The sequence below is a fragment of the Micropterus dolomieu genome, linkage group LG14 (assembly GCF_021292245.1).
Source record: "Micropterus dolomieu isolate WLL.071019.BEF.003 ecotype Adirondacks linkage group LG14, ASM2129224v1, whole genome shotgun sequence".
In the NCBI taxonomy this organism is placed as follows: domain Eukaryota; kingdom Metazoa; phylum Chordata; class Actinopteri; order Centrarchiformes; family Centrarchidae; genus Micropterus; species Micropterus dolomieu.
In genome coordinates this window covers 15,813,532-15,840,443 of record NC_060163.1, presented here as the reverse complement: position 1 = coordinate 15,840,443, position 26,912 = coordinate 15,813,532, and the positions used below count along the sequence as shown (strand labels likewise).

At 41.9% G+C, this 26,912-nt stretch overlaps 1 protein-coding gene across 1 annotated transcript; it reads left to right on the top strand.

Annotated features, from left to right (window-relative positions):
• Positions 1 to 13,499: 13,499 nt before the first annotated feature.
• med1 (mediator complex subunit 1) lies at positions 13,500 to 25,271 on the top strand. The gene is made up of 16 exons (XM_046068850.1): positions 13,500 to 13,658; positions 15,122 to 15,228; positions 15,919 to 15,997; positions 16,259 to 16,313; positions 16,606 to 16,738; positions 16,904 to 16,932; positions 17,616 to 17,687; positions 18,022 to 18,096; positions 18,585 to 18,748; positions 18,889 to 19,000; positions 19,224 to 19,348; positions 19,442 to 19,569; positions 20,018 to 20,219; positions 20,331 to 20,426; positions 20,591 to 20,696; positions 20,787 to 25,271. The coding sequence occupies exons 1-16, from the start codon at positions 13,538 to 13,540 to the stop codon at positions 24,595 to 24,597; spliced, it is 5,415 nt and encodes a 1,804-aa protein (XP_045924806.1). The 5' UTR covers positions 13,500 to 13,537; the 3' UTR covers positions 24,598 to 25,271.
• The last annotated feature ends 1,641 nt before the right edge of the window (positions 25,272 to 26,912 follow it).

Here is a 26,912-nt window from a genome sequence, read left to right as displayed (position 1 = left end):
GGGCTGGAGGACACTCTCATTTGTGATACTGTTTTTAAAAGCTCAGACAAGTTGATGGGATAAAACTGGTTAAAACTCTCTTGTTGCTGGTGAGGAACCTCTGAGTAAGAGGCCGCGGGGGTAATAGAGGCTTTGATTGACACCACCTTATTGGTAAAATAAGATAAAAACAATTCACAGTCATCATTACTTCCAGCTGAGGCACAAGGAGGGGTTGGGTTTACCAGCTGATCCACAGTCTTAAACAGAAACCTGGGATTGTATTTATGTGTAGTAATGAGTTCAGAAAAATAGTGTGTTCTCGCATCCTTAACCATGTTTTTGTAGTTAATTAATAAATCCTTCAGACTGAGGTAATGGACTTGGAGACTGGATATTTTCCATCTGCGCTCTGCTTTCCTGCATTCCCTTTTGAGGCTGTGAATGCTGTCATTTATCCAGGGTTGCTTACTAGCTTTAGACGTAGGCCTAACCTTTAGAGGAGCAGTAATATTTAGTGACGACAAACAGATATGATTGAAGTGATCGACCAGATTGTTGGCCAAGTCCAGTGTATGACCACGGTTATGTGTTTGCCCTTTGACATGTTGTTTGAAGTTAAAAGAAGTGGCCATATTTAAAAAGTCAGTTGCATTAACATTGGTGGGGTCATCAACATGAATATTAAAATCGCCACAAAGAACAATTCTGTCATAATTTAAAACCAGAGTACATAAAAATTCAGGAAGTTCTGATAAAAATCCTCCAGGCGGTTTTGGGGGGCGATAAATTATAACAAATATGATAGGTTGCAGCCCTCCAAGTTTAAGAGTGAGAACTTCAAAGGAGTTAAATTCATCACAGCGTACTTGATGACATTTTAAATATTTCCTATACACGCTCACTAGCCCACCACCACGACCACTGACCCTCGGTTGACTAAAACAATCATATTGAGGCGGACACAGTTCAGCTAGCTGGCTATTTTTAAAGCATGACAGCCATGGTTCCCCAACCTTAATCGAGAGTTTATTATTGTAACCACATCTAAAGGACTTTTAAGGCTGATACCGATATTGATATTTGACAGTATATATTTTTTTCTTAGTACAATTTAATTTTCTTTCTGCATGCAGCCGACCCACTTAATTCTTATTTTGTTACAGGATTATAATGGCAAACAAAGGGGTATGCCATGATAATCCTGTAACAACTGATAAATCTAATAATCCCTTTGCATTGAAGGTGAATTGGTACACTGCAAAATTAGGATGTATCTACAGTAGCTAACAATTGGGCATATGACTGACCAGGCCAGAGAGGCCTTGCATATTATATCGCTTACTGCTCAATCCTCAAGGAAAGTATTGTCTGTACTAGGTGTTCCTACTCAAAAACTGCAACAGTCTTTTCAAAACCATCTGTCCAGCGATGAGCTGTGTGAATTGTCCAGAGACTTTGTGCGTGTGCAAAGCCGATCCCTCTGACATGCGGCTACAAGTCCTGGGCACCTCTACTGCAGCAGCATGTGTGGCAGAAATTCTCAAACACTAAGGAACTTCCTATTTTTTTTACTACAAACATCCATATCATAACACTACAATTGTCAATACTCACTCAGAAGCTAGAGGCAAAAATGAGCTTCCAGCATGCACTCTCCTCCCAGCTAGCAAAGGCGATAACTTAGCTAGTTAGCAACAATCCATATGTGGATATGGCGTTGGTGCCAGATTAACAGAATTAGAAAACATGGCTCCTCTCCTGTTTTTACAGGGTCACACCCTTATATAAAACTCCAAAATCTTGACTTTTTAATTACAACAGTAATTTAACAGTGTACTGAACTTACAAGCAGGGTCTCTCACACATTTCTCTTTGTCTGCCACTATGACAGCACCCACTGGTCTGTGGACTACCGTTTTGAAGCTTCGAGTTTGGCATTTTGGCCATCGCCATCTTGTTTTTTTGGAACCAGACGTGACCATATTTGGACGAGAGAGTTAGCAAGGTAAATTGGTAATTCATGTTAATTGTGATATTAATTGGGATGCTAATTTTGGCTAGAGAAATGTAAAAATTAAATAGCTGACTCCTTAGTGTGTCTTCTGGTACAACCGCACACTGAATAAGACATTTTTAGGCGACAAAAATGTTTCAATTAACTTTCATGAACTGAAAACACACTGTGAAAGGGTCAAAGTTCTTAGAAAAAAACATGTTAATGGCTGTATACAATTCACCTCTATCCTTATTTACAAGTCGCTGTAGTCAATCACGCTTAAGGTACCCACGCTTAAAGCGTACTCTGCTTTATCGTCAATTACATAACAATAACATCATGTTGTTTTAAAGAAGACTTATCCACATCGCTGCTAATTCAGTAAGACCTCTGACACACCAAAAGAGAGAAAACATAGCTCAAAGTCTGTTGCGTACCACTTCACACCGTTTTAAGGAAACATATCCTTCAACCCGGAAACTGTAGCAAAAGTTATCAGATCTACACACAGTGGAAAAATGATGCAAGAAATTCAAAGTTTACTCTAAACAGAGGACATTTCAGCACCTTACCAAACAATAAATTTCTCTCTACATTCAAAAGTTATTAAACACTAGTGACAATTAAAAAGTCAATATTTAAAGCAACAATGTATTTGTTAACTAAAATACATAAAAACATCTTTTTTTAACTTAGCCAATATCAGTATAATTGCAATGAGCTAATATCGGACGATATATCAACGTAACTCCTAACCTAATCACAGTACTAATTTTAACACATACCACAATATTTCCTTAAACCTTATCAAGTCATTTTTGTGACTAAACCTGACTGACCTTAATTTATTCATTAACAGTTAAGAAAGGCCCAAAGTAGGCTACGTCACCTTGCCAATCAGGGCTTCAGATCAGAAAACACTTGCATGTCGTGCGAGATAGCATGGACAAATGGCTTTATGTTATGGCAGCAGGGCAGTGTATGTAGGATTAACTTAAAATTAACTGCAGTACCCATGTTCTTTGTAATGAAGGAACATGTCATCTAGTGCAATAGGGTGGCTCACTGATGTGTTTTCAATAGTTTTGGGACAACAATGGAGCTCTATGGCACAGAGGATAATCTATTTCAGGCTTTGGATACACACAATACTTAGTAGGATCACTTCATAGTTGGTCTTTTCATGGGATTTGTTGACTATAAGAAAAATAGAAAACATCCCTGGACTTTAGCCTTTCACTCATCCTGTGACAAAGATAGAAAAGCACAGCAGTAGTCCCAGCAGCCACATTTGAACAGTGACACGGTTTGAAAAATGAAAACCAGTCAGCGAATGGGCAGTCATCACAGTGAAACATCAGACGAATGAGGGAGTGCATCAGTATCCACCAGGATGAATAAATCAACACTTTCCCCTGAATTAATCTCTCTCAAGTTGAAATTTTATTACTGATGAGCTTGGACATCTCCATGGTAACAAGAATTCCACCGCCATTCCCAAGTGGATTCACAACCGGCATGTACGGACTGACAGTTTGACATGCTTTGCGCACCGCATACTACACCGTACACCTGCGCAGACATACAAAAGGTACTCAAACTCACAAATATCAACACGCACACACACAATTCCCATCTTCCACCTAACCATACTGGACATTTTTAGTCATTTTTCACGCTGGAAAATAAAATGTCAGATTCTCCTCTGTTCAGTTCTACGTAAACAGTTACAATGACTGACAGACACAAGTTTTGCAGTGTTGTGCATCCTCAGGTACACACACACACACACACACACACACACAAACATAAAAACACACTCCTAGACACACAAAGAAACAGTCCACTTTGAATCTGCTGTTTTCTTGGTCTTTCCAGTTGGCGGCGGCCAGACGCGGCAGAGTTGGCACAGCCAGAGTCGAAGTGCCAGGGGGAATGGAGCGCCACATGGCACGTTCATGGCAGGGCCAGCTGGGGGGGAGGGAGACGGCGAGGGTTTGTGTGTGCGTGTATCTGTGTGTGCGTGTTGGATAGGAAGGGGTGGTGGAGGGGTGCTTTTGCATCTTAAATTCCACAACATCTGTTCAATAGGCAGCACCATATATATACCACTGATGCTGGTGTGTTTACAGGCAGCCACTGTAATTGGGGGTTGGTGTGTGTGTGTTTCTGCATGTGTGCCGTCTGTGCATGCATAGGTGTAGAAGAGAGGAGACCGGGGGGGGTTCATCACAACAACTGGGTTACGAGTAATTTCAGCATCATCCTCATACATAGCTAGTTCATAGTCTTGATGCCTGTGAACTAGCTGTGTTGTGGTGCGTGGGGAGTCATCACTCTGTTCTCCAATGCTGGAAGTCCACAGACAGACAGACACTGAGTGGGCATGAAGCACTGGGGCAAAGGCTTCTCACCTCACTTGATGATAAACTAAAGTCTGAATTTGCCTCTTCCTTCACACATGCAAGCACACGCACAGAAGCACACTCATACAAACACGCAAACACACACACTCATTCAGCTATAGTCCCCCTCCTCGTCATCCCTGCTGGCACTTTGGGGAAAAGTACCCCCTCCCACCCCCATTTATCTGCCCCCACTCCACCTCCCCCCCACCCGTGGCAGCCGACGTCCCTCGCAGCGTGGCGTACCATCTGTTGCCCCCCCTCCCCATTCCACCCTTCTCCCCCAAACCTCCTCCGCCTTCCTGCGCCATTCTACCCATACAACACCTCTCTAGGCCGGCTCTGGGCCCCACCAGACAGGAGGATTTTTAGATTCACATACACACACTTCGAATGAAATTGTGCATATTTAAATCAACATCAACATCACTAACTAACATCACTATGTTTCACAGGCAAACAGTTCACTATTGCATCAGTATAGGAAAGTGACAGCTAAAGTGCATTCTACGTACTATTCAATAACAGAAACCTACACGAACATGATGCCACACACGAATTATATACAGATGAAGTTGTACAGCAGGAGAGCACGCATAGGGTTTGCTGATTGCTCCCATGAATGTTTAATCTGCTCGGCTCTGAAAGGGATGAGGCCTGTAAAACCTCCTCCAACACCTCCAGGCTAAAAGTGAAGCCATGCCAAAAGCCTAATTAAATGTTTTTTAAACCTTCCCCCTTGGAGAGGACTCAGAGTAGTTTCACCTCAACGTGTGTCTGTGCCACTGAGAGGTTGGTTAATATGGACTGTATGTATCTAACCAAATTCAAAAGGGCAGTTTGTGATATTCTTGTGTACGTGTGCATGCTAAATGTGTTTATGCTGTTTGAAAGCTCCCTTTGCAACATGCACAAACATCCTTTTTATGAGCAATTTTCTATTTTTAAACCAGGAGAAAAATAAAGGGAGTATTTTTTTCTTCTTTGCAGGTTCCAAAACATCCAAATTCCTGTTCAGGCACAGCAACTCTAACATGTTCTATTTTACACCAACAGAAGCAAGGCAGAGGACACTGATAACTTTTGTTTTCATAAGACCATGATTATATTATTCATAACACAAAAACCAGTTGTTTATGGGTTCTTTGTTCATGGTTGTTTTACTTACAGGAATGCTAATAATTTGTTATATCGTAATATCTTTCCATCTTATCAAATGTACACATTTTCCCACTCAATTTCTCACCACCGACTCTCTAAATGACACTCAGAAATAATATAGAATATCAAATTTAGGAAATCTTTCCCAGCAACTTTTAGCAGCTAATTCACCACAGCAGACCTTCAAAAAAAATGGAAATCTGTGCCTGAAAATTGAGCCCTTCCACTTGGTTGTAATTTCCATAGAGTCATGGCCTGAACAATATGCCAAAAAAAGTCTCCAGAAAGACGCTGGCAATCAGGCTCAGGGTCATTCCAGCTGATTCAACTGATTAAAGCAACAAATTAAAATTTATACGCCGCATTTGCCAAATTAAAAAGTGGAGTGACTCCTGACCTTAGTGACCAATCTTCCCTATTTCTGACACAAGGTTTGAAAAGACATGTTGGAGCTGGAGATATGAACTTGAAGAGTCTGCTTGCAAGGCATTCAAAGATTTAGACTGACATACTGATTTGGCACTGAGCTGATAATAATTATACTCAATGCTATCCACCTGCATGAAAATGCAGGTTTGTTTGTCTTCACAGCTTTATAATGACAATCTGTAATTCTACTTTTGATTTTTTTTTTTCTTTTAATATTGATTTAGTGAAGTTGGTTATGCCATTGTCAACCTATATCATTAGTTTCCCATGGTTAAATGATTTTAATTTAAACGATTTCTGTTGATTTATGAATCCTTCCAGCAACAATACAAATCATGGGAAACACTGAATCCGAGTCAGATTTTGGCATTACATGTTCAAATTAAAAATACAGTTAATGGCACAAAATATTGGCTACTGGCAACTTCAGTCTAAAAATAACGGCATTAGTCTTCAAAATCTCACAATCTGACGAGCCCCTTTTGTGTGTGGGTGGGGGACAAGTGTGGACAGCATAATGTATCCAAACAGAGGAAGATGCACAGACAGCGAAAGGGCCACTGCTGTTTGTCCATTCATCTCAGGTGTACGTGGAAGAGCTCAACAATGACAGCTCATCCATCAGCCACAGGGGTACTACTGAGCCTCCTGGAACAGGACCAAAAACCATCTCCATCCATCTTGCATCACTTCTCTTCTCTCTTCCTCTGTTTGTCTTCACATTTTGCACAATATTTTGGGTAGGCCTGGTTTTCACTTGTGTCTGACTGTGTGTTCAGTGCTGACAAGTGGCCAAAGCTCAGGTCTGACGTGTGTTTGTGTGAGGGGGATTTGATATGGAAAGGTAGGTGGAAAGATAGTGCTAGTCGACAGGTAAACAAAAAGTGACAACCAAAGGAAACGACAGAGAGAAAAGAAAAAAGTGAAGGGTGAAGGAGTGGAACAAAAAGGAAAATGACTACGAGAGTGTGTGAGGAACATGTGTGTATATGTGGAAGGGAGAGAGCGAGAGCAAGGTAAGCAGCGACACAGCAGCTGTCGACCTAATTCCTTCTTAACGCAGTGCTTGTGCTCTGATTAAGAAAGCGATCTGGCCTTTAATTTCCTCCTGACACCGGCTAATGCTCTGTATCTCAATCGCCGTTCCTAGTTCTTCCTCTCACGAGGGCTACACCACAACCTGCATCCACCTGCGTTCAGCCAATCAGCATCTCAAAATATGAACTTGAACTATGAACAAAAATCTAAAATTTTCTTGCACATAATTCCAAAATTGTATTCTGCGAGCGCAGAAAAGACCATCTTCTGAATGATTTTTCTCAGACTGAAGTCATAACTGAAGTCTTGTGTTAACGCTCGGAGAAATGCAGATGGCCTTATGCCCCAGAGAAGAATGATCACAGTGAAGAAAATTATGGGCGAAACAATACATAAAATGCAACATTTTGTAATACCACCATCACGACAACCTTTAATCTTAATGACAAAAAGTGTCAAAGCCACAGCAGTGTGTTGGCATGGCAGATAACAACATGACTTCAACATCTTAACCAGCTCATGGAGAGAGGACACACACTCTCTCTGTAAACACAGTGTGTGTCCTGTAGTAAGGGTTCTTAAGTGTGTGAGTATAATTTTCCACTTTGGAAAAACTTTGGAAAGACATTTGAATTTCTTCATCAGATGGTTCACATGGTTATCAGTGTCAAATTATTAGCTGTTACACTCTGAAAGGCCCTTGCACTAATCCAGTTCTACAGGCAGTCAGAAATCGTAGCGTTGGTGTACGCAGACAAAATCATTTATACCAAACCCATTCAGGACCTTTAGATTCTCAAAATGCTTGCAAAAAGTTGGCCATCGTATAACATCCCTACGCCGCAGTTTATTCATGCAATATAATCCTACGTGCGTTATATTAATCAATCAATCAATCAAAATGTATTTATAGAGCACTTCTGCTGTACAGAAAAATAAATGAAAGACATGAAATACATAGCTCAAACAAGGCAGACATTACAAATACAGTCATAACAACCATACAATAACATGTCAACTTCAGGTGTCAAAGTCCAAGAAAAAGAGGTGGGTTTTAAGAAAACACTTAAAGACAGAGAGTGAAGAAGCCTGTCTTATGGACAGAGGCAGATCACGGTTTAGGAGCTGCCACAGCAAATATACTTGTGATTGGTTTGCTCAACGCCACCTTGACCCACCTACAGCTATGCATACGTCTGCAGGACACAATTCTAAGCATCACACACTGCTCAGACAAAAACAGCAAGGTCAAAGACAAATTGTGCATCATGCAATTTACTCTGAAAACATTCTGAGTTTAGCCCATTAAGTGACATCAAGTTCAAAGACACTTGAGATGCCACAACTGAAAACACTCACTACATGACAGCAAGTCATTCAGCTTTGTTCGCCAAAATCCAAAGAAGTGTCCAACTTGTGTTTCTCACCACTGGAACAGAGGAACGTTGTTTATATGCAAGACAATCCATGCAGCACACATTTAGAGAGGAAAGGTACGCTCTACTATATTCATGGCTACTGTAAAAAGCAAAGTGAGGGCTAGAAACATGTTGTTTTATATGGGGATACAAATTGTAACCATAATAAACAAATATGACAGCACAAATAGAGTTTTATCCATGCTACTTCCTGCTGTAAAGAGAAATGGTGTGGTTAGGTGGAGAGAAAAACAAGTTTTTCAAGTGAACAAAAATGGATAATTCTAGCATCCACAATGCGGCTGTGGCTCAGGTAGAGCGGGTTGGCCGTTAATCGGAAGGTCGGTGGTTCAATCCCCGGCTCCCCCAGGCTGTATGTCGACGTATCCTTGGGCAAGATACTGAACCCCGAATTGCCTCCGCCAGTGTATGAATGTGTGTGAATGGTGAATGCAGATGTAGTAAAAACGCTTTGAGTGGTCGAAAAGACTAGAAAGGCGTTATACAAATACAGAGCATTTACATTGCTTCCATAGACTGTATATAAAAAGATTGCTTCATTACAGACACGGAGGTCTCACTCTGTTCAGACAGAAGAAGAAACTTGTAGTCCGTCAACCCAATCACTAACGGTTGACAGAGCACTCTCTCAATTTATGTTCTTGCACATTTTTGCATCCCCAAATGAATGCTGAAGACAGAAGTCGGAGCATTACATGCCTCCGAGGAAATATCAGATCATGACTTGGCCCACAAATTTGCCAGAGAAATCATGTCCAAGTCTACAGCAGGGCTTGTGTATATTTCTTGTCTTCTGCATAGCAAAAGAGTGTACTATGCTAGCCGATATCACAGATTAATTTTTCCTGTGTGCTATCAGCCTATTTGAATTCAGCTGCTTTAGATTGATTTGGAATAAAAGTCTGAAGACTGTCCGTCCTCCGAGGTAATGTACACAAATGTGTCTGTCTCTGTTAGGATTGATCTGAACACTGGAGTAATAAAGGGAAATATAACTGTCTCCCATAATCTAATAACTGATATTGCTCTGGGTACTTGTATTGAGACTCAACTATTCCAAAGTGGAACAGACAGAAGTTTTGGCAGCATGCAGGGTTATTGAAGTTGACATTTTTCTTTTGTTTTCTTTCAAAGCGCCAGAATAAACATTCAGTTTATACGCTGTAGACCAAGGATTTATGTAAACACAGGGCCCAAATATAAGAGTGGCAATAAACCTAACGCAAATATGAGATGTGTGTGTTTAGCACACACACACACACACACACGGCATTCAGACCGCCATGTGGAGTGTATGTGAGAGAGGTGGCGTTGCTAGGAGCACCAGGTTGTGTGCAGACAGTGGTAACAGAGTAGAGACGGCGGCAGCAGCCTGGCAGTGGAGAAGAAAGGAGTGGAGCAATGCCAAGAAGATTCCCCCTGAGAGACTGTAGGAAGGGGAGAGCGAGACAGACAGACACAGAGGGAGAGAAACACGCAGAGGGCACGCTGATATGATCATGTGTTTTCCACCGAATGGTATAGGAACAATTTTGCCACCAAACCATATAGCAACTCAGACAAACATCTGAGAAGGGACATTACTGTACTCTGACTTGGATATAACTCTAAAATGCTCATTAAAAAGCAAAAAAACAAACAAACAACATTTTCAGCTTTTAGAAAATATTATGGCATGGATGCAAGGAAATGGGCATGATGGAACAGCAGGAGGGGGAAGATGGTTTACAAGGTTGACTGGAGGGATGAGAAACAGAAAGCGAGAGATGGAGTCAATCTGGTGGGGCTCATGTTTGCCATCCCTCCTTGTGTCACCAATCCGTCAGATGAACTGTTAGCCTATTTCCAACCAGCCCACGTCACTTCCTCACCTCTATGTGTTACCCCGCTGCGCCTCTCCCTTGTTTTCTATTTGTTGTCTCCTTTTCCAATTTCTCTCTTCCTTCTTCCTCCTGTGCTCTTCCTTCCCTTATTTTGTCTTTAAACGGGGAGTCGTGTGAACAGGCTATGCAAATGAGATGGTTATTACCCCACTGCTCATCAAGCCGCGCAGAGGAGACATTAATAGGCTGATGAATATGCATGTGAATTTGTTAATTAAGTTAATTATTCTGCTGAAAATGCATTCGTCTTCCAAGGACATCTTCCCCAGGATTTCAACCTGCTCCACTCATTAGTCATGCGATATTTCATACACAGAGTGAGAAAGAGAGACGGAGGCAGATAGTGGGAGGGAGAATGAAGGGGAGAGGAGACAATGCTGTTTTTGGAAAGTGGACGCCATGAACAGTTGGGGTTGTAAAAGTATGGGGTAAAAATAATGTATCTTAATGTCATGAGTCTTCACAATGGGATGCGCAGTTACTACCCATAATAGCAAACCACATCCCAGTTTTCAGATATGGCACATTATTCCCAAAGAGTCCTAGCTGGAGTTTATACTTTCAGAGTTTGCAGCTTTTTTTGTGGTCGCTTCTACCTCACTGGTTACTTCTCCCTAATTGCTTATTAAAACCCTCTTAAATGAACTTTTTGTGCCAACTTTCCAACACATTAATTAATTGTTGTAGCCAATTAAGTGCCGTTGTGCAAATGAGCCTCATCACAAATGGTCCTATAGGGCCGACCCCTCCTTTCTCTCTCTGTCTCTTGCTCTCCCCTCCCTCTACCACCCTCGCAGCTAGTCTTCCCAGCTGCCCTTGCACTTCAAGGCACTCGGTGCCAAAGAAGCAGAAACTGTGTCCTGATAATGCTTCACTGTTTTCTGGACCGTTTCCAGCCTTCAGGCTCACTGATCTCAAACTTGTATGATAGGTGAAAAGCAAAAGGCTCAGTCTTTTCCTTTTGTTTGCCGCATTTGTACAAGAGTCAGCTTTAAAAAAAAAATGCTTGTAAACCAACCACCAAACCATATAGCAAATATGTTATTTGCATTGTCTGATTAATTTGTCTGGTAGCCATGCATTGCCAAGGAGGCATGTATGCATCAAACAGGCTATCTTTATTCACAGCAGGTAAAATGTGAATTCACCTAGAGAGGTGGTAAAAAAGGAGGGTAGTCAACTTCAAAGCACTCAATAAGGTTGCCAAGCTGTTCACACATCTCCATCCCCTGTGTTAAAACTGGAAACATGCAGAGGAAATCAAATGCATATGTTTATAGAGATGTTACACAGCCATCTCCTTCAACACCATAAGATTTGAACAATATAAGAAGGGTAGGAAAAAAGGACCTGTACAATTGTTGGTCTATAGTGTTCTGGTATTAGCCGTCCACACTTCAGAATCAGAATCAGAAGGAGCTTTATTGCCAAGTAGTGTTTTACACATACGAGGAATTTGCTTTGATGATAAGGTGCTACACATAGACGAACATACAGTTGACATAAATAAATGTAGAAATATATAAATTTGAAATAAACAAATGCAAGTTGTATAAGAATAATAAAAGAATAGAGAAATACAATACAAAATTGTTTTTAAAAAGTGCTGTTGTAAGAAAACCCTATCATGCAAAGGCTCAAGTAACAATCAGCCTAATCGCAAAATTCATACAGCATATGGCGCAAAATTTAATGGCCAGATTGGTCTAATTTTGTTGAAGTCTTTCCAAAACCATAGACATGTGTGTACTAAGAATGTCTAGGTAATAGAATTGGCAACGTACCCTTTTTTATGAGAAGCTGTGGCATTTTTTAGTCCTTAGTTGAAATAATATTAACAATTATACATCAAGATGAACAACATGCAGTGACACCTCTTTCAGAATAGGGGCTGAACTTTCTTTTCTTTTCCCCATGTCTGGCTCTGTCCACTCTACTGCCATTCGGACGTGGCACTGATACACCCACCAGGAGGATTAGGGAAGGTTTAGCAACTGTGCCAGCCTCGTTCCCTGTGCCACCCCTTCCCTCGGCACAGAGGGGGGTCCCGCTTGGCATGGCAAGGTGAACTAGCCTCTGATTGATGGGCATGGTTTCAGCCCGCTACTGTGCTCCCCAAGGCCCGTGCCTCCCTTTCCTTTCTCCTACTGCTGTCTTGGCAGCGGTGCCCACCTCCTCCTTCATGCCAGGCAGCCAACTAAAGCTCCTGGTGGGCACATCAATTACATAGCGGCACCTCCCCTCTTTTCTCATGTCTATCTGTAGGTCTGTCTACTGTCTCAGACGATGCCAATCTGGTCCCTCTCCATCTCCACTGCTGTCTATAGCTATCTCCTGTGTGTGTGTGTGTATGTGTGTGTGTGTGTGGTTTTATAACAATGTTCACAAATATATCTTTGCATATGTGCACAAATGCACATGTATTCATGCACACACTCCTGCTCCCTCTCTCAGGCAGGTCATAATGGTTGGTGGGAAAATCCTCCCCAGAGAGCACTCATTGCCACAGGCTCAGCTGTACAATAGGCTCAGGTGTGTGTATGTGTGGCTGCCTGTGCAGGAGCGTGCCTGCTTTTTAAAATTTCTTTATCTACTGCTTAATTATCTATGGCTTTCCTGTGACTGCTTCATAAACAAGGGTATAAAATGTAAAGATTGTAGGACAAAACAATCATCATGTTAGGACAACTCTGTTTCTGAAATCGATTAACATGAATATTTCAATCTTCCTTTGGATTTTGGCTGTTAGTTGCTCTTGGCAAATCATGAATCATTTACTTGCGGGGATCATACGCCATCTGGAGTCTTCATCAGACATTGTCTTTCAGGCTATTTTAAGCAGTCAAGTCAAGGAATTTGAGTATTAGAAGGAATAAATGAAAAAAGAACGGCTCTTTCAGTTATGTTGATAAATAATCAAATCAAAACCTGTTATTTGGACTCAGTTATTTAGTAAATTTAGTAGTAGACTAAATAACGTTAATTCCTCCATATTTAAAAGGGTTTCCGGTGTTAGTTACATAGCTAACTAAGTCAAAACACATTATTATGAAGCTAAAGACGAAGTCAGCTACATCTGAACTGGACTAATGTGTGAATTGGAAACAAATCACCAACGACAAAAGCGTTTGTAACTCTCCCGCTTATTATGGTACTGTACGGAAGCCCGGATGGGGGAAGCGAGGAAACTGCAAGTGGGTGACAATGGCGGCGGGGCCTGGTGTAACTATGCAGAGCGGTAGCCCTGCGAGGGAACTTTCTCTCTCGATTCAGCAAGGAGGGAATCAGGCTCATGGAGAGCGGATCAAACCCGAAGAGGTCACAGGTAAGAACGTGACTCGTGCTTTGTTTTACTGAATTTCTGGTATTATAACGAAAGGATTTGTCTTGCACAAGGCGACGCAGGCTAACGACGGCTAACAGCTGACTGAGTAACGTTAACGATTGGTCTTTATGTCTGTTTTTGACATTGTATTTGGCAGGATTTACATATCTTTAGGGTACATTTAATAAAGTCCACACGTGAAACGCAAATTAATGACACTGTAAACTGTTTGGTAAAGTAGCAGCTAATGTTAGTTAGCTGTAGCTCCCGGTAGTGAGCAAATAGCTAACGTTTATGTTAGCAACTCGCTAACATCAACTTTATAGAAACACTAACGCTCAGGGCTATTTTAACTTACACAAATATATTTGAAAGTAATTTATTTGCACCACACACGTTTGCCTTATTTTGACTAGCCGGTAAGGTTGAACAAGAAATGCAATTCGACCCACCTATTACCTCGCCCAATATGATGTAAAAAGCTGTAACGTTAGCACTGTAACTTACGTTAGGTATGGACAGGTTATGATAACAAAACAGTAGCTTCTGTTTAGTTGACACAAATGTCTTTTTGACCCGACTGACACAGTCGGACGTCTTTATAATATAATATAATATACTCAATAATATCTCAAAGTTCAATTGATGCTCCAACTAATCATAATTTACTGCAGCTTTCAATATTAATGTGAACTGTACTATTTGCTGAAGAATTGAGAGAAACGTTGGTGCATTTGTTTTAGTTTTGTCCTTATACATAACAATTCTGGAGTAAACTGTCATGATTTATTTATTGAAAATATCTACCGTTCATTTACAATACTTTGAAAATACATGTAGCTTGGATTCACTGAATATGACAGATACTCTTGCTCTCAGTTTTACCTAATTATCACTGTGACCAAATACTATCTCTTCTATTCTATAGCGTAAATTAAAAAAACACACATGCTAGAACACATGCATTTTGGAGGAAGCGGTTAGTGGTGTAACTAATAAACTGGTAATTGAGTGTATTTTGTCTACAGCTGCATATATACCAATATAAACAAAAGAAACATCTGCATATATGTATGTTATTATATATATGTTATTACATAACATACATTATGATATTGCTGGTTACTTGCTGTATACTTGTTTGTTTTTGTTTCAATATTGGAGCAAAAAAGTCTTATGGATGAAGGATGCCACTCACTTACAGTCATGTTTATATAGCCTGATTAGATCTTGATGATGTTCGGGTTGCATTTTGCTTTACATGAGTTGAAAGGAAAGGTAAAATGGACATCCAGGGAAGCAGATCATTTCCCATATTTAGTTAAATTAATTTTCTAAAAAGCACTGAGAGGTGGTGGAATCAGTGTGGTGAGGCTGTGAATATCTTTATCTTTAGGACAATAACTGTGTATAAGTTGCGTATTTGTTTAACTGTTAATGTATATTTATGTATATTTTTTCAGAGACAGAGAAGCAGAGTCGCATGGCTGCTTTGCTGGAGAGGCTTCATGCCAAACACAATGCTTCCCGGCCATGGCAGGAGACCTGCAAGGTTGTGCGTCAGGCCATGGTGAGACGGAGACTTCTCTGAAAGAAAATAATGGAACCAGTAGACGTGGGCCTTGTGGTTAAGTGTCACTCTAAAGATAGCTTGTTTCTTGTATTATTTCATCATGAAAAGGCAACAGTCAATACTTGACGAACAAGAAGTCACTCCCACACATTCTCGCTCGAATATTAGCAAGAGTCATTATCTCTCATGTCAAAGTTATGTCAGATTGTACTCTCCACAAGACACACTGTCTATTAATGACAGGATCGGAATGCAGTTTTCCCCCTTAAGTTGTCCTTTGTCCTTTTTTAATAAATCAATGCAGACAGGATAACTTTCCCTTCTAAATTAATCAGTTCTGTAAATATGTAATTACATTTGAACTAGCAGTTGTTTTTAAAAAAACTTGGAAAATGCCATGAACACACATAATTTCCATAATGACCTACTTCAAATCACATTGAAGTACCTCACTATCAGCCTGTTTAATATAAATTTGTAGCAGTGAATCACTTAATTGCACAAACACCTTTTTACTTGAACAACTTATCTGCAGGGCCAGTGAAACTGTAGTACTGACATTTAAATGTCTGACTTTTCGTGCTGAGTAAGCCAGTGAAAATCCCGAACATTAAACACTTTTGTCTTTACCCCACTATTATCTTATTCCTCTCTTTTGTTTTTTTCTATCTTCACACTGTGTCCCAGGAGAAACGCGGTGTGATTAATGCTGCGGGTCACCAGCTCTTGCTCACCTGCTTGGAGACTCTGCAAAGAGCGTTGAAAGGTGAGTCTGTCAACTCAAAGGACAGAAGAGAGGGCAGGGCAAGATTTTCCACTAGAATGTGTTACTTTTCATCATTGGACAGTGGAAGCATAGCTATATTGATTTTTATTTCACCATTAATTGAATGCAGCACACTTTACTTGACTTTTGAGTTTCATGCATTTGTCTGTAGACAGTAGGGACATAAGACAACAATTTTATGACATAGTCTCACTATATGATTTAAAACATTTCCTGTTTTTCTCTGCCTCCTTTTTTTAGTCTCATCTCTGCCCTCCATGACAGATCGTCTGGAATCCATCGCTCGGCAACACATGTGAGTTGTTTCCCTTTTGCTCATATTTTGTCACCCTCTCACCTGGTCTCTCCCATCTATGATTGATAGTAGGTAGTAGATAGTAAGGTAACCCCAAGTAGAGGTAATGGCTGATGGGGGATGAGAGGTGGTCAGGTTGATGACACCATACTGAGGTGCCTGAATTACTTAGTGGGCTACATTGTATGATAATTACTTGCTTGTTCAATATACAAAAATATTTTTAAATTGACTAAAGTAAAACAGGTTACTCTCTTCTCTGGCATTTTCTATTTATTTTTTGTCTGAACAGGCTGGGCTCTCACCTCAGCCCATCAGGTACCGAGTGTTACATCACATCAGACATGTTTTATGTAGAGGTGCAGCTGGACACCAGTGGCCAGTTAGTGGACGTCAAAGTGGCTCATCAGGGAGAAAACCCTACGGTCAGTTTACTTTAATTTCATATGGCATAATAAAGCTCAGGTCAAGTTGGTCATTGTGTATCATGAATTCTGTACTACCTTTCATTTCTTTATTTAATTCCACAATGTCCTCAAAAGTGTATTATAAATTGTATTATATCTATATTTTTTATTTGTTGGTTACAGAGTTGTCCTGAGCTGATTCAGCATCTAAGGTGAGTAGAATCCACACACTTGATGATACACTCCCAGATGATAAACACACTATTTCTATTTCTTTCACGCACCTACTCACACACCTGCACCCATGTCTCTTACTGCACACACACTGGCTTGCCCCGTCTCTATCTGTCTCTCTTCGTGTATGTTTCTGCTCTGTTGACTTTCTTCTTCAGCAGTTTGTTTTATAAAGTCGGCAAAGAAAATAGGGTTCACTGTTGCTTTACCTGGTCCGTGCCTCTAAAATATCTTCCGCGTCTTTTAACGTAATACCAGATAATGTATCTCACTGTGTTTCTCTGCAAAATGTTATCATGGGTCGCCTACTTTGGCAACTGTTAATATACCTGGGCAGCCTGCAAAAGGAAAGTCTGTGAGGAAAACACAGCTTCTTTTGGCCTAACAGGTATTACACATTGCGAGTGTTGTGTCTTTACTCAAAGTCAAGTACTTCCATGCCGACAACCTGTTTCAGCGTGTGTGTGTGTGTCTGTGAGAATAGTCAGTTGATAACCAGCTGATTAATTGGTGCATCTCTGACACTAAATAATAAATAAACACAATCTATAGTGTAGGATTTCTAATTTCCATTTTGTAAAATGATGCAGGGACCTGTGAAAAATACTTGTATTTGTCTCAAAGCTGTCTGTAAACCACCTCCTCTCCTGCTTCACATCAGGGAGAAGAACTTTGAAGAGTTTTCCAAACATCTGAAGGGACTGGTCGACCTATACAAGCTCCCTGGGGACAAGTAAGTAGACTTGTAGGCTATAAGGATGTCCGGTTGAAGCCAACCTAAAAATGTTGGAGAATTGTTTTATTTTTTTCACAAATGAGGTTTTTAGACTGATCTTTTCTAGAACTGAAAAATCATTCAACCCAAACTTTCTGAGTACAGTATATTTTCTGAAAAGATTTCATTTGTACTTAAGTAAAAGGGTAAAAATACATTTAACTGCTTGGAATGGAAATGGGCGGTGAATCCCAGAAGCCCTGATTTAAAGACCGTCGTTTGCCACATGTCTTTATGATTGGTATAATTTTCAGTTATATCTTATTAATCTTACTTCATTTCTGTGTTCCAGTAAGCTGAAAACTAAGATGTATATAGCACTGCAGTCTTTGGAGCTTGATCTCACCAAGATGATGCACATGTTTAGGTAAGTTTAGGTCACGGTATCTCTTTTTGTTGTACATCATCCTTAGTATGTGGTGTTTAACAAGTACTGGAGGGCTGTGATATCATGCTGTGGGCCTATAAAGCTAAGAGTACATTTTTAAGGATATTATAAATGATAATTCCCTCAAGATTATTTAGTATGGGGCTGTGTTACTGTTACCAGATAAACTGGTAGTAACAAGAGCATTTGTAGAGATAGAGGCAGGTCATTTCCTGGTTTTACCAGGTATTTGAAAAATATGTAATAGTGTGTTTCTTTAAGCTGCACTGTGATCTTTCAGGAAGTCATGCAGGGGAGGGAGACCTATTCAGAGGGTAAAATGTAGCACGGGTGTAATATTAACAGAATGTAACCTATGTAAATAAATCAGTGCACCTGGTAAAATATACGTTTACTTAACTAGTGGTATAAATTCATAATTAGGAGTAAAAGGCAGTGCAATAATTTTTGATTTCTGTGTTTTGTAGGTTAGCAACCAATGCTAATACAGTGGAGACTATTCTTCATGGCAGTGTGGGCTTACTGACAGCCAGGAGTGGTGGCCATCTTGTTTCTCTTCAGTGTTACGTGTCCCCTTATGACATTTTTGAGGAAGGAATGGGCACACAGCTCAACTTAACAGACAGCAATGGTAAGTGCTCAGAGGAAGTGGATGAATTCATAAATGTACATAAAAAGGGAAAGGATTAGGATTTGCTAAAGCACTGTAACTATTCTTACGTGACCTCTGTCAATTGTCTCCCTGTGTGGACACTTGGGTTATCTTTGCAGTTCCACACTCTCTGGGTGTCAGTGTTTCTGTGACAATCGAGGGAACCTCCGCTATCTACAAGCTCCCAATCGCTCCACTCATCACAGGATCCCACCCAGTGGACAACAAGGGGTAAGAAATTGTACCTCACTTTATCAGGGAACTTCTCTAAATCTCTAAATCTCTGCAAGAATAATCAAAATGCAGAAGAAAATTGAGATTTATCATATATCTATAAATGCACCACTCTTTGACATAATGAGGCAATCATGTGAGGGTTATTTTAGTGTCCCAATGCAGAACTAGTTGAGAACAGGGAGAGACTGTTGATGAATTTATTTTTGGTGTATTTCAGGACACCTTCCTTTTCCTCTGTGACCAACTCCAACTGTGTGGACCTGCCAGCTTGTTTTTTCCTCAAGATGAACCGCCCCATGCCTTTTTCACTGTCCTTTATTCAGAGGATGGGCAATGCTACTTGTGAGTTCATTCTATCAAGTCATTAATATGTACTGAAATGATGGTGCTTGTTTTGTTTGGTAATTTTGATTTCAACCTTTCCATTTTTCACAGCAATCCCCGTGTTTGAGAGCCCCCCGAGCCTGTCACCTCTCTACCAGTTAATTGTCCAGAGCCAGCGCCAGCACCTGGAGGAGGGCAGCTCCACGCTGCAGCCCTCACACAACATGCACTTCTACTCTGTGAGCAGATGCACACAATACTGCCACACACGTTGCAATTTTGGTCATGTATTGGAATTTATGCTTACTCTATTTTTGTGCTTATTTTGAGGCAATTAATGTCATCAACATTACAGAGCTAATCTTTCCCTTTGTCAAGATTACTATAACAGCAAGTCTCTGTATACTGCCTTTCGTTCTGCCTTTTTTTTGATATGTTCTGATTGACAACATCTGTACTTGTTGTCTTCATACAAATTTGGAAAACAGAAGTAAAAGTAAAGAAAAGTAATTTCTGCAAATAAATTAATAGTTTTGAATGTTGCTTTGCTGCTCATGAAATACAGCTACATTCGTGGTCTCCAGTTTAAATAAAAATAAAGATACACACAGCCAATACAAACACCACATTTTAGATCCACACAAATCAGGTTTTTATAAGAAAACCGCTGTCTTTATGGTTACACAGGTGTTGCCAGATCAGCAGCACTGTTACTTCATGAATGGCGATGCCCCGGTGCAAGATGGTCATTCTCTTCAAGGAGCACTGGTGTCCAAGATCCCCTTCCGCCACCCAGCACAAGTGCCACTCCTGTTGGATATCATCCGGCACCAGGCAGCCTATAACACCTTGATTGGCAGCTGTGTGAAACAAACTTCCATCAAAGAAGGTAAATATCTGGCTTCTGATTTCCTGTATTTAGTCAGTCGACAACATGCACCCTGTCTTTTGTGTTAAATTACATTTTACATGTGCAGCATCTTTATTGTTGTTTCCTCAGACAGTGCAGGCCTGCTGCAGTTTGAAGTATGTCCTCTTACTGACTCAAGTTTTAGCGTCTCTTTCCAGCATCCAGTCAATGAGTCATTAGTCTGTGGTGAGCTCTCACTTTTATAAAATCTCAGTAATCCAGTAATGTTGATGTTACTTAAACACTATCCTTAAGTGATAGTGATACCGCAATATATAAACTGTGGAATCAGTTGCAAAATCAGTCTGTTGCTTATGTTTCCTCTGTACTATCTGACCTCCATCCTCTAGTGGTAATGGAGGTAATTGACTCCAGACAGGTATCCTGCAAGCTATATAAAGGCCTTTCAGATGCTCTGATCTGCACAGATGAATTCATCACCAAAGTGGTCCAGAGGTGAGATTGTTAATTTACCATTAATTCCTCCTGAATGCATGAATGTGGACAAAATGTTATTTTAAGGTAATTGTTTCCTCTCCCTCGAAGATGCATGTCCATCCCTGTAACCATGCGGGCCATTCGGAGGAAAGCAGAGACCATCCAGGCAGACACTCCAGCGCTCTCACTAATTGCACAGACAGTGGAGATCATGGTAAAGAATAACCTGCCACCTTCCGGTAGTCCCACCTACAACATGGCAGCAGGTGATGGAACTAACCCTATGGGACTGCCTGGGCTCACAGGGGGCAACACACCTACTGGAGGAGGACCCCCTGGGGGGCCTAATTTTACAGGTCCCATTACTTCTCTGTTTGGGATTTCACGAACGGAGAGGCAAGGCCAAGGAGAATGCCCAACCCAAGGAGGGGTGGCTGGCCAGCAACAGTTGCAACAACAACAGCCCGGGCAAGTCCATGCAGATGACTACAACAAAGTCACCCAGAATCCCATACTAACAAGTCTATTACAGATAACTGGAAGTGTAGGTTCTAGCCCAAGCTCCCAGAATGCACCACAGCCCCACCAAACTCCACCCCCAACATCCTCCCCTGCCAGCAACACCAAGAATCATCCTATGTTGATGAACTTGTTGAAAGACAACCCCACACAAGATTTCGCCGCACTGTATGGTTCTAGTCCATTAGAAAGGCAGAATTCTTCATCTGGCTCCCCACGGACAGATAGCATGGGTGGAACCTGCCCTGGAGGTAACTTGAAAGGGAAGAAGAAGCGCCCACGGGGGACAGAAAAGGGTGGCATGTTGCCCGGAACTGCTCCAGGTGGTGGAAGTGTTGGTTTAGGCCTGAAATCACAAGGGTCCATGTCACAGCACCATCCAGTCACACATGAGGATGACTTCCACCGTGAGCTCCTCTCTATGGATGTGGATGCATCTCAGAATTCTATCTTTGATGTTAACCTCACTGGTGATGGCCTAGACACACCCCACAGCATCACTCCGGCACCTAGCCAATGTGGAACGCCTCCCTCTGGCCCCAGCATGCCTTATGCACAGTCTCATGTCCAGTCTCAGCAACAGCAACCACCAGGTACTGTACCACCTCGTATAGTCCGTCTCTCTAGCTCTGATAGCATTGGACCTGATATCACAGAAATCTTGTCAGATTTGCCTGAGCAGACAGGCAAAGGCACCTGTGGGAGCCATGGACAGCACCCCATGGGCAGTGGTGGGGAGGATGGAGGCCCACTAGGTACACCCATCCGTGACTCCTCTAGCTCAGGTCAGGGCAGTGCAGTGTTTGACTCTGCAGACATTTTCAATACCAACAGTAATGAGAATCCTTTTACTGATGCTGCTGACCTGATTGCTGAGGCTGCTGCAACTGCCGCAACTCCCACCAGCGATTCTTCTTCCACCAACTTCTTCCCTGATGCTGCTGACTTCAACCCTGACCTCCTGACCTCAGGCCATGGCTACTTTGATGACAGTTCTCCAAGTGCCGATGGAGACATGGACCTGGTCAAGGGATTTGGGGGAAGTAGCCAGCAGAATACCCCGTCAGGAACACCTCAGAATCCCACTCCACATGGGCAGGGCACCCCAGAGCCCTCACTGAAGGACCCTTTTGATATAGGGATAGTTTTTGGAGGCAGTAGTGGTGGTGGTAAACCGCTTCTGGGGCAAGCTCCTGATTTGGGAGACACACATGGCGGAGGGTCCCAGAGCCCCCTTATAATGGGCCTCGGAGCAGCATGTGGTGACTTTAAAAGTGCAGAACCCAAAGTTAAACAGCAGCAGGGACTCATGCGGCCAAAGGATGAGAATGGAGGTAGTGGAGGGAGCAGTTCTGGGATGGGGATGGGTAGCAGTTTAACAGAGGGCAAACAGGTCAAACGTAGCAGGACCCCATCCAGTGAGGGAAAATCTAAAGAAAAGCCTCCCAAACGCAAAAAACTAGATCCCGATGGGAAGTCCCCGTCTCATAGCTCAGGGGCCCGACCATATACGCCTCCTAGTGGTGGCTCAGGCTCTGGGGGAAGCATAAGTGGAGGAGGCTCCAAGTCTCCTGGTAGTTCAGGACGCTCCCAAACTCCTCCCGGTGGGGCAACACCTCCAATTCCCAAAATCACAATTCAGATTGCAAAAGGGACCATAACTGGGGGGAAAACGTCGTCCCATAGTGGATACACCTCCAGCAGCTCCGCTACAACCAGCACAGGAGGAGCAGGGGGAACAAGTAGCAGCAAAAGCCATCATTCTCACTCATCTTCCTCTGGGAAGATAAAGTCCAAGGAAAGCTCTGCGACACAAGGCAACAGCTCCAAGCCAGGGAGTGCTGGAATAGGCGGTGGAGGTGGGCCATCCCAGTCTAAAGGCCCCTCCCAAGTAATGGGTGTTGGCAAACCAGGATCTTCCCCAATCACCAAGCATGGGATGTCAGGTCCTGGAGGAAGTGGGGGTGGAATTGGAAGTAGTAATAAAATTAAGCCTCAGGGGGGCAAACCTCCTGGGTCTCTTATGAATCCCAACATAAAGCCCAACATCTCCCCTTCTCACTCGCGCTCCAGTAGCTCTGGTGACAAATTGTCCTCCCCTATGAAAATGCAGCAGTCCCAGGTTCCGGGAACACCACCTTCTTCCAAGGCTAAATCGCCAATGGGCTCAGGAGGTGGCAGCTCTGGGACCAAGTCTTCTTCTGGTGGAGGCATGAGCTCTCAAAAGCCAATCGGTGGGAGCGCCTCCTCTGGTTCTTCCTCATCTTCCAGCTCCTCGTGCTCTGGTTCCATGACCTTCTCAGGAGGCTCCCAGTCTCAGTATGGGGGAGGGGGAGGAGGGGCAGGCGGAGGAAGTGGAGGCGGTGGTGGAGGGGGAGGAAGTGGGGGTCAGAACAATGCAAATAACCCCAACGCCAAAGGGAAGTCTCCCAGTCGAAACAAGAAACCCTCTCTTACGGCAGTCATAGACAAACTGAAGAGTGTAGGTGGAGGAGGAGTGGGGGAGGATGGTTGTGAAGTAGGGCCACCAGTAGGGGGACCTGGTTCAGGATCTGCTCCCGGTGGTGGTGGTGGTTCTGGAAATGCACCCAGCAGTGGAACATCAAACATGGGTACTTCCAAGCATGCCTCTTCCTCCCAAAGCGGGGAGTATAAGCGGGATAAGTCTGATAAAGAGGCTAAGGCAAAAGTGTCTGTTTCAGTTGGGAACAGTGGGGATAAAAAGCTGATGGATCCAAAAACAGGAGGAGCGAGTGCGACTGGTCTGGCAAAAATTATCATAAGCAAACCTGATGGTGGCTCACCAAGTATCAAGGCCAAAGTGACCCTTCAGAAAGCAGGGGAAGGATCTGGTGACTCTATGCGTCCCCAAATTTCTAGCCTCAAAGCTTCCCCCCTCTTCAGTGGCTCTACTCCCAAGCATGACCGCTCCTCCCCGAGCCACAGCCGCTCTCCAGGATACACCCCACTCAACCACGACAGTGAGAGCGAGTCAGGCAGCAGCTCAGTGGCCGAGAAGTCCCACCAGAACAGCCCCAGCTCAGATGACGACCAGACCATTCGTCCACTTCCCCCCCAGGACTACATGAGCTCCATTCCCCTCAGTTCAGGGGAGAAGCACAAGAAACACAAGAAGGAAAAGAAGAAGCAGAAAGAGAGGGAGCGGGAGAGGGACAGAGACCGAGAACGGGAAAGGGACAAAGAGAAAAAGAAGTCCTCTATGTCTATGGGGCCATCCTCGCATCCAATAAAAGCAGACAGTTGGTCCCGGTCACCCATCTCAGCTTCAGATTCATCTTTGTCCATGCTGGGTTCAGAGCGCCCATCCCGGCCCAGTCCAATGTATATGAGAAATGAAGATGATGACCTCATGGACTCAGCTCTCACTGGCAACCTTTAAGTTTTCTCATACTCTTTTAACACATGCCTTTTAATATACAAATGAAACTTCTATTTATTTAACTCAAGCCACAAATTTGAACTGGACACAAGAATATTGTGGTTCTCTGAGTGATCATTGTCCTGTTAAAGATGTATTTTAATGTCATATTTACTGCTTGGGTATCAGCGTGTTATATCCAGGTACTGAGATGCAAACATGAGATGTCATCCAAATCCACCCCAGAATACCAACGTTCTTAATCTTCATTAAGGAAATGGCTTTATACAGTATATTTTCATAGAAATTTACATTTTTCTTTCCTGTGATGTCAGAATGTGTTCACTGTCAGTAAATGTAAATTTCATCTTCTTTTCACATGTAATACATTTGCTGCTGTTTGTATGTCATTGTTAAAAACATACCAGATTGCCACTATACTGTATATTGTCAAAATAAGTACGACATGTTAAAAAAAACAACAAAGTATTGTAAAGCAAGAAGGCTACAGTGTTCAGTTGCCTTGTTTTTCGAGATCAAAGTGGGAATTTTTAGATTTTGATACATTTTAAACTGATGTGTAAATTAGTGTAGATAAAGAAGAGTGATGATGGAAGAAAAAGTGACATGCTGATAATTTTTTAATTGTAGAAGTTTGTCGAAGCTTGAATTAAACATTTCACTTCTGGAAAAAATATCCCTGTCACATTTCTGTATTTTAGGTTAATGTCAGGCAAGATAAAAGGGCAAGATCAGTAGAAAGACGGTAGCAGTGTATCTCTTTAAGTCAGTGGTGGAAGAAGTATTCAGATCCTTTACTTAAGTAAAAGTATGTAGGCCTAAGTGTTATCAGCAAAATGTACTTAAAGAATCGAAAGTAAAGGGCCCTATCAGTGTTTTATATGGTGTTTTTGGATTATTACTGCTGTAGTTGTTTAAGGTTTGTTAATTTAAACTACTTTATATACTGTTGGGTAGTTTTATCTACAGCAATGGATTATATTCATTATCATATACACATTGAATAGATGTACTTAGTTGCATTCCATTGCATATAGTAACATCTACTTTCCATATCAAGTAAAAGTAATAATCTGTAAATATATTTAATGATTATACATTGTTGATCATGTCACTTCCTAACTTGCATTTTGAAGGAATGGATAGAGATGTGAAGTAAATAAATTTTTTGCTGATCTTATTGTCATCTGCTCCATTAAAAAAGCTACACTAGGTGGCAGTAGTGGATTAGGCTGCTCAATCACTGTTAACAAAATTACTGATTTTTTTTAAACACACTTCCAGAAGTAATGGGTAGAGGTTAAATGATATTTCACGCCTTTATTCAGAGGTATTACAGAAAAAGATTTGCGAAATCATGGTGCAACCAGGGGGAGAGAACCATGGTACTGAAAAAGCAAACCACCAAAGATCCACAAAACAAGGATGGTCACAGGGATGCTGTCGCCTATGAATCAAAAAATTTATTATTATTCAAACTCAACTGCTCAGTGCTTTATCCAGAGGACATCTCTGCATACTTGGACTAAGAATCAACAGGGTGGAGATAATGTCATCTCAGTGAAAAGCAGTTGAGCAGTACAAATGCTCCTACAAATGTGGCTCAACATTAAAGGAGGTCTAGTAGTCAGCATTTTCATATGTAAGTTTCTAAGCAACGTGAGATAACAAGCCAACCTCAGAGGCAAAAATGAATAAATTAAAAATAATGTGTGTCAAGCGAATATTACAGGAAAGAAAAACCAGGTAGAGACAGGTACATATTTTGTTTCTATTAATGATCTTGTGACCCTTCAGATTTCCTGTTTAGAGGGTAATGGCTGGTCCTTTTCAATCCATAGAAGCTTAGAAGTGAAGATAAAATACCAGCACACTTCACAGTAGTAAATCAATAGACAGAAAGAAAATAAATATATTCTAACCTTTTTCACCCTTCATGTCCCAAGTGACACAATACATAAAACCTAAGGAGGCTCCCAGTGAGCTGATCTTCTGACCCATTGCCTCATTTTTCTCCAGTTCTGCTTACTGGACAGTTTTTTTCTGTGAAGCCCTGCTAAACTGCTTAGCTGACACAAATGAATGGAGTGTCTTTATATTAAAAACAATCTCTTATTATGGAGTCAATTGCTTCGAAGAGAAGCGTGACATTCAAATGGCTCAACTATGTGATCTTTTATAGGCAGCAGCTTGCTTAGGGCAGCTGCTTAGCTGCGTAGTGGGCTTCTCATTCCTGTTAGTGTCCCAAGAGCCCAGCTGAAGGGCCCCTGAGGGACCTCTTCTAACCCTTTGTACTGTATATGTACTAACTTGCC

Bases quoted from the DNA above. Each gene is read 5' to 3' on its own strand.
- med1 (XM_046068850.1), top strand. From the start codon at position 13,538: ATGGCGGCGGGGCCTGGTGTAACTATGCAGAGCGGTAGCCCTGCGAGG. The intron at 15,998-16,258 runs GTGAGTCTGTCA...TCCTTTTTTTAG, and splicing joins TCTGCAAAGAGCGTTGAAAG to TCTCATCTCTGCCCTCCATG. The intron at 18,749-18,888 runs GTAAGTGCTCAG...TTATCTTTGCAG, and splicing joins CAACTTAACAGACAGCAATG to TTCCACACTCTCTGGGTGTC.